This window comes from Setaria viridis, chromosome 3 (assembly GCF_005286985.2).
Source record: "Setaria viridis chromosome 3, Setaria_viridis_v4.0, whole genome shotgun sequence".
Lineage (NCBI taxonomy): Eukaryota > Viridiplantae > Streptophyta > Magnoliopsida > Poales > Poaceae > Setaria > Setaria viridis.
The window spans coordinates 9,445,041-9,453,553 of NC_048265.2; the positions used below are offsets into that span (position 1 = coordinate 9,445,041).

The 8,513-nt window shown below is 45.6% G+C and overlaps 1 protein-coding gene across 2 annotated transcripts; it reads right to left on the reverse strand.

Annotated features, from left to right (window-relative positions):
- Positions 1–4,467: 4,467 nt before the first annotated feature.
- LOC117846964 (nuclear transcription factor Y subunit B-4) lies at positions 4,468–7,508 on the reverse strand. 2 transcript variants are annotated; one of them, XM_034728092.2, is made up of 6 exons: positions 7,319–7,508; positions 7,008–7,208; positions 6,764–6,893; positions 5,829–5,834; positions 5,651–5,728; positions 4,468–4,821 (listed from the first exon to the last, which is right to left on the reverse strand). In XM_034728092.2, exons 2-6 carry the CDS (start codon positions 7,202–7,204, stop codon positions 4,807–4,809), a joined length of 426 nt encoding a protein of 141 aa, XP_034583983.1. In that variant the 5' UTR covers positions 7,205–7,208; positions 7,319–7,508; the 3' UTR covers positions 4,468–4,806. The 2 variants fall into 2 exon arrangements, 1 of the variants encoding a protein (XP_034583983.1); XR_011897736.1 differs by having other exon boundaries at positions 5,829–6,893; positions 7,319–7,499.
- Between the last annotated feature and the right edge of the window lie 1,005 nt (positions 7,509–8,513).

Here is an 8,513-nt window from a genome sequence, read left to right on the forward strand (position 1 = left end):
TTCTTTCCTGTCTTGCCTACTGAATGGTTGTGCCTTCTTATTTGCAATGCAGGGGCGCGCGGACTGGTACGACCTCAAGGATGGATGGCCAGCATACATTGACGAGCTTGACCGCATGTTCAGTGGAGTGGCAGTGACTGGAGACACGTCATTTGTTCCAGGGGTCAGCCGGCAGATCAACTTCATCAGCAGCGGCGAAGAAGAAGCTGGTGATGAGGACTGTGGCACCCCTCGCAGCTGTGCCACCCCAATCAGCAGTGGGAGCAAGAGGAGCACAAGCAGCTTCCGCAGCACTGCTACTAGCCCGAACAAGAGGAACAAGGGTCCTGCTGTTCGGAACATGGACAACAACATGACAACCTTCAACACCAATTACTTTGAGAGGACAGCAATTATCCAAAGGGCCCTGGAGGGTAAGATGAAGGAGGTTGAGGTTGTGCTCGACAAGAAGCTGTCCCGAGAGGAGGCCAGGAGGAAAGAACAGAATCTTGTGACAGATTCAGCTAAAGAGCTTGGACTGGACGAGATGGAAGAAAATCTGTGGGATGGAGTCTTCATGATCTGCAAGGATGATGACCTATGCAACATCTACCTCAACACTACTGACCGTGCAAGGCTGCGAATGATCAAGAAATATGCTGCTATGGTGTAAACCACACCCTATGTCTTTTGTGTGTGCTTGGCATGTCTTTTGTGTTATGTCTTGTTGTTGACTTAATATGTGTTGGTATTGTTTATGTTGTGAGGATGAACATTTGATGATCTGTGTTGGCTAATCCTATATGTATCAGCATGGTTATTAACAGCATGGTAGTGCATTAGAGAAGTTTGGTTGGTGGTTGTTAAAGTTATAGCCTCTCTCTTCAGATGGGTGTCATTTGACTCAAGGTAGCAGCAATTACTATTGTGGCTACCAATTTCTTTGTGCTAACTTTTGCTTTGTTGTTTTAGACTGCCCAGGAAGTTCCTGCTCATGTTGCTACCCAAGGGGACGAGGTGGAGGACCAGGAGGAGGAGGAGAAGTTGATGGCCGAGTGGTGGGACCTTTTCTGGGAATTGGTGATATTAGACGATGATGAGGCACCATTTATCTATGGTATGTATGAATATGCTTTTCATATTGACAAGTATTGCAATAGAGCACCCTATAGGAATCCACCATTGACTGGGGAGCAATGGGTACTTAACAAGCTTGCCAATGAAACATCCTACCGCACCATGTTTAGGATGAGCCCCCACATGTTTTATAGGCTTCATGACTTGTTGACAGCTGAGTATGGGCTGTCTCCATCAAATAAATCTAGCACTATTGAGGCTCTAGGATTGTTCCTGTGGATTTGTGGGGCACCCCAATCTGTTAGGCAAGCAGAGGATAGATTTGAGAGGTCCCTTGGTACTGTTCATAGGCTATTCTACAAAGTCCTCACTTCTCTAGTTGACCTATCAGCCGACATCATTAAACCTAGAGACCCAGAGTTTAGAACAATGCATCCTAGGCTGCAAAACAGTAGGTTCTACCCTGAATTCCAGGGATGCATAGGGGCAATAGATGGCACTCACATCCCTGTTGTAGTGCCAAGTGGAAAGTTTATGCAACACATGTGTAGGAAGGGCAAGACAACCCAGAATGTCATGGCCGCTTGTGACTTGGATATGGTTTTCACATTTGTGCTTGCTGGGTGGCCGGGTTCAGTGCATGACATGAGGGTGTTTGACGATGCAATGACAACTTACAGCGACAAGTTCCCAAAGCCACCTAGAGGTACACACAACTGTTTGTAGGACAGTAGTGTTTTCTAATACAACCATTGTAAACTTACAGGTATATACTGTTCCTATAGACAAATACTACTTGGTGGACAGCGGGTACGCAAACCGCACCGGCTTCCTAGCTCCTTACCGCCAGACCAAGTATCACATCCAAGACTTTCAAAACGCGCCAGAACCACAAGGTATGAAGGAGGTATTCAACTATGCCCATTCCTCTCTTAGAAATGTCATAGAAAGGGCGTATGGAGTGTTGAAAATGAAGTGGCGCATATTGTTGGACATCCCGGCCTATCCACCAGAAACACAGACACGGATTATATGTGCATGCATGGCATTGCACAACTTCATTAGGATTAATGGTGACTTTGATACTCACTTTGGTATAGTGGATAGCAACATGAACTATGTGCTTGTTGAAGGCACTCAGGATCAGCCCGAAACGGTGCCTGCGCCGGAGAGTGCGGACATGGCAAGCATGAATGCATTCCGAGATATGCTTGCTTCACATTTGTTTGCTCGGTCTTGAATAATTTGTGTTTGAGGACATGTAATTGTTAATGTACTTTGTGGCTCGGTTGTAATAATTTTTGGTGTTGTCAATCTGTAATAATTTGCGGTGCACTTGAGAATATTTTCGTTGAAGTTTTGTTGTTCAAACATCTATGAATTCTGTTGTCAGTTGGCCTGGTTCATTGTTTTTTTTTGGAGGACAACATGCATGGGCCATGCTGAATTGTGTTGTAATGGTGAAACAGTGGCTGCTATAATGATTCAACAGTGCATTGCAAAGTTTGGGGGGTACCAGTTTGGAGCTCCTGAATTTGGCATGCAAGCCAAATTTCGGCTGCACAGTAACTCCCAAGTTGGGAGGACCTCCCAACTTGGGCAACTAAACATGACCTCATCTTAGAGAAGAGGAAACTACGAAGAAGCCTGGCGGAGTAGCGGGGTTGGTTGACAGCGACGGAAAGTGTAGTAGGCCCCTCCGCCACGTCCAAGTTTGCTATGTTGTTTCTTTGCCATGAAGGAAAATAGGGGCTTCTTAATAAGGGCTTCTTTCAAAAATCACACCACCCAACGGACAAGGCTGACACGCTCAACCCTTGTTGCATCTTTGTTTTATTATTATATTTTTTTATTTATTTACTCTAATTATTGCAGTGTCAACATATTTATCAAACTAATTAACCACTTTAGAAAAACTAATTCAATATTTTAAGCAAATGTTGAAATAGTATATAAAAGAAATAAAAAATAAAAAATAGAAAAGAAAAGAAAGAATAAGTAAAAAGAAAAGGAAAAGAAAATAAAAGGTAAAAAAAAAGAGAAAGAACATAAAAAATAGAAATACAAAAGAAAAATAGAAAGAAAGGTTTATTAAAATAAAAGAATAAAGAAGAAAAGAATATATATATAAGGCCACGGGCCACAACTGGGCCACGACCTCATCCTCATTCACTGAAACAATGAAGGGAAAATTCTTAGTCGCGTCCCTAGTTGATACATATCGCTGCAGAGGCGTCATCCTTTTAGACCTACGTATCAACACATGGTAGGACTCAAAATTTCACGAGGACGGGTTGTACGTCATTGTATTATGCAAGTTCATGCATTGTATTGTTATGTTTGTAACTTGTTGGACTAATAACTTGTTGGACTAAAGTATACAACTTCATATATCGTATTGCTACATTTGCAGTCTTTTGGACCAAAATGAAACAATAGCGCAACTTCATATATGGTGGATGCATCTTACTGTTCGAATTATTGACACAAGGTGGTGAATCAACCCATGTAAGAACCTAACTTGAATTCAAAACAACATGAAAATGAGATGAAAACACAGCTGCCGTATAGTAAAAGTTCTAGTAAATTTCCTAGCAGACATGACGGCCGCACGTGTTCGTACTTGGAGCGATGATGACGGCAAGCAGAAGCAGCAGTTGCACGGGCGTCTGAGTCTGCCCTTGGGCCCCGTAGTTGACAAGTACTCGCGGTCAGAACCGCGCATCAGCCATGAAGAAGATGCTGTAGGTGGCTTTGTGCGGCTCAGTCAATGCCATACCAGAGCTAAACACAGTACATAAGGCTAGTCCCAGTGCAAGGTTTCATTGCACTGTTTTCAAGGATGCCACATCATCCCATGAGGTGTATTCTCATGAATGAAATAGGGAATCCCAGTGCACAGTTTCATTTCACGATTTCATAGGATGCCCATGACATTTAATTGTGAGGCATGTTATTGGATATGGTTAGATGAAATGAAACTCTATAGCCCCCAATGCAAGTTTCAATAGGTTTCATATTCTTGAAAACAGTGTATACACAGTTTCATCCTGATGAAACTCTTTCCCTCTCTCACTTCATAACTACCATGCCATGTCATCACATATGCTGATGTGTCACCGTATTTAATGTGCATGAAACCTCTATAAAACTCCCACTGGGATTAGCCTAACCACGGTTCTGGACCTGATCAAGTTCAGTCTGACATCCCTCACAAAACTTTGACCCACTGGCTATTAGATACTCTCGGGCCTTAGCTGCAGCCATGGTATTTGTCAGTTTGTACTATGTGAATCACAAGCTGAGTCCATGGCTGCAGTGCTATGATGATAGTCTCTTTCCCCCAGGTCATGACCTTTTTTCCCATTGGGAATCAGTCGCACGACAGTCATTGGGCTTGGGATGTCCACGGATCAAAAGGAGAAGCAAGCAGGATATGTGCAAGCTATCTCCGATTTCATTCATGATTGGACAGATTCATCATTTCATACAGCTCACTATGATTGAACTATGACCTAAGAAGTAAGGTTTGTACTCCACGACTCCCGACTAAAAGAAGAGGATAATTTTATGAGGACCAAACATCCGCAAATACAGGTTTTTGGAGCGGCTTCCTCAGAGAGCAGTGATGGTAGTAATGATGAGGGCTTTCACAGTAACATCAGATCTCTATCCTATGTGCCATCTAGCAACTATGGCATATGATCGACCAAACAGCACTTCGCTGCCCACTCACTATCGCCCTCCATCCTACAGGCCATCAAACTGTCAAGAAATAAAACTGTCAGTCAAAACACATTCTGCGCCATTTTAGCAAGGCGCACATAAAGGCATAACAATGCAGTGAAATCTATGCTCAGAATCTGTCATCAACAATTTACCAACTGATATGCCTCTGCAAATGATAAAAAGTGTTACAAATCTACCCAGGTTTCAACTTGTCTTGTTAATCAGCGTCTTTTCATTGCAGATAGTCGGATGCTAGTCTATCAGCAGATTAGCAAATATAGCAGACCCATAAGAATCATTTAAGAAATTCAAGATCATAATGGATTATTTTGCTACCAAATATTGTTTATCGTACAGTTTGTACAGCCAAATTAGCAGTGGCACATTAGTTCCTTGCTGTAGCTCACCAAATGATTCTAGTTTGCAAGTAAAGTTGCTGGCAATAGGAGGTTGGAACTTGGAACAGCATTCTGACATACAGGTCAAACAATGAACATTTGCACCCTGCTGCCAGTATGTTACAGTGCTGCTGTACCAGATGCTGTCTCACATTACAAGAAGAATGATCAAAATAGACATGCATGCTGATTTGCCATAGCAGAAACTGAATCCTTATGTGAGTCCAAAAACTTTGCCATACAAATTAAATGGACACCTCATGCCAACTTGACTATTTTGAGCCATAGCAGGGGAGCTGAGACATGCAATACATGCAGAGTAGCCTATTGCAAATTGCACTAATATGACACTAATCTAAACAGAAACATACATTATTTTGTATATGTTACAGAAAAAAAAGATGTGAAGTAACATGTCTAAAAGAGGATTGTTTGATTGCATTCTGGCACAAGGTAGTGAATATTACCGATGATCCAGGTTCAACACTGAGTAAAATCTCTTTCTTTCCTGCTTGATCAGAAGATTTTGAACCCTTTGTGTCACCCTAAAAGATGTTGGAAAAAGAATAGATAATTCAGTCAACCGTCATGCCAAAAGATGATAAATTACAAATACTCAAAAAGATAAGCAACTGCAAAGGTTACCTCAGTCTTGAATGCCATCAAGGATCATCAACAGTCAACGTTCGTTTTCCATGGCAAAAGCAAAAACAACCCATCAGCGTAGGAGAAAAATGATTTAAACAATTCAATTTTCTATAGGAAATGGTACATATGGAAGGCAATGCAAGACAACAAATGAATGAACTTACACAAACATATGCAACAGGTGACGCCGGCAATCACAAAGATTTATACTTTGGCCAAGGTGAAACTGAGTAATCTATTTGTTTTAGCAGTTTATTAATCACGATTCTGGCAACTTTGCAAACCAACATACATCTAGATGCTTTCATTTGGAAATAAAAACTGTTTTTAGCCGTGGTTAAACTGAGAATTCAATCCGTTCAGTAGTCTAATTGCAGATCTAACAATTTCACAATTATCATGCATCAAGATGCTTTCGGTTGGAAACAAGGACTATTTTAGTTATGTAAGCTCATATTTCTCACCTCATTGTTAATAGACAGGGTAGACCATAGACCTAAAGGCGTGTGCTTTGAGACCTTGATATCCAAGAAAGTTTATTCCACCAGCATATTATCTTGATGTTGACAACTCTATCCAGCCATTCATCAACACAATGCAGTTAAACCAACCCTATTATCCCGTGTGGGGGAAAAACACTAGAGTCAACCCTTGATGAGTACACACATCAACAGCCCTCTTTTGCATCTAATTAACGAGACACAAGCAATTCCCAACCCACAGAAACATCAGTATGCATAGTTACATCACCCTTCCTTGCCAATCAGAAGCTCAAGTATAACTATGTGCACCCATAACAGGAAACAAACATAAATAGGGCTCCTAGTGCAAGTTAGAAATCCTAAAGACCCACATTGTGCCCTAGCAGTTCCACACATAACGAACACAACAGTAAACAGCCTGAGAGAAAAACGGGGAGATCTGATAGATACCTCCCGGTAGAGCTTGAGGTAGTGCTTGAGGGGCTCGACGTATTCCTCGAAGCCGAGCGTGCCCAAGGACCATATCAGATCGTCGCCGTTAATGGTCTTGCGCTTCTCCTTCATGCACTTGTCACTAGCTCTGCAGAAATCACGGACGACTCGATCAGAGGTGGCGCTTCGGAGGTTCGCATCTGGGATCATCGGACGGACAGTTTGGACCCGGATCGGATCAAAGGCGATCGGAACAACTCACTCGCTGGTGATGAAGCTGATGAACTCGGAGACGCACTCCTGGACGGACTCCTTGGCGTCCTTGGCGATCTTGCCGTTGTCCGGCACCCCGCGGCGCATGATGCGGCTGATGTTGGCGATCGGCAGGAACCGGTCCTGCTCCTTGCCTCCGAAGCTGCCGCCGCCACCGGCCTCCGGCGCGCCCTCCGCCTCCGACATGCCGCTGGCCCGCCATGGTGGCGCCCGTGAGATGAGATCGAGACCCAAACGGCGCGAGGCGAGGGAGTGGAGGGAAGGGGGAAGAGAAGGGGAAAAGCTGCGGCAGTGGTTTACCTCTTGGTGGCGATGGAGACGGTCAGACGGACATGGGAAGATGGACGGAGATGGCGGAGGGGATCAGCGCCGTTGGTTGGGATGGGTGGGCGCGCGGGGAGGACGCCACCGGCCGCCGGATCTGGAGCCGTGTTTCAGGGGGAGTTGGTGGCGAGGATGGTGGCGCCGGTTACTCCGCCTTTTGTTTCCTCCTCCGTTTCCTTACTTTATTTTCCCTTTGCGTTTGGGCTTGCACGAACGATTAGATCCAAAAAAGGCCCAGTTCGTGTTAAAAAGAGGCCCGGTTGATTTGTGCTGCTGATTCATGTGTGCATTAAGGCCCATTCTAGCGGGCCTTTTGGACTGGGTGGGAATGAACCAGCTAGCTGGAGGGGAAATCCAAATGGGCCCATATTTTTGAAACTCAACTCACACGGACACAGCGCCATCGGTGACGTGTGCTCGGTTTGACGTCAGGATCGGGCGACATGAAGCCCATGCCGTCGACGGAGAAGGCATCGAGCGACGCTCCAGCGATCGCCATCGGCCGGGATCGCGCTGTCGAGAGGGTGCGGCGCAGGCAGGGAACCAGCTCCACCCCTGCTTCCTTGTTTCCCGACATACTCGTCATCAGATCAAGGTCGCAGAAGAAGATTTCGCCATCGCTTCAGAGCAGCAGGGCAGTTGGTGCCTGAAAACAACGCCGGATCGATGGACGATGGACTGAAAGACGATGTCGTGCCATACGGCTGCATATATGAGCGTGTAGATTACATATGATGCCAGTGGTCCGTGCTACACGCAGCAGCCAGCAGCGACTGGAACAGCGACAGGTGCCGAGGATCTAACCGAACTCCACCGACGAACGAGCGAACGAACGAAGCATGCCCTTGCTCCGGGCGAGACAGGGCGCCGGCCACGCAGGTGTACTGTTCGTCAGGTAGACAAACCTAGCAGCCCATGTCGTGGTGCATGGGGCCTGCAGGCATCCGACCCGGGCCGCATCGGCATCATTCGGGAGTAGAGCGGAGGAGAGCAGATCGACCGTGTCGCAGCGAAGGCTGGTCGCTGGTAGCTAGTAGCTAGCATCACATGCTTGCCCCATGAATTGATGCCTGCCTGCCAAACGCGGCCGGCTGGCCGGCCGGCTGGGCGGCCAGGCCTGCAGGGCGGGCTGGGCGGCACCGATCGATCGCATTCAACCCTCACATCAACC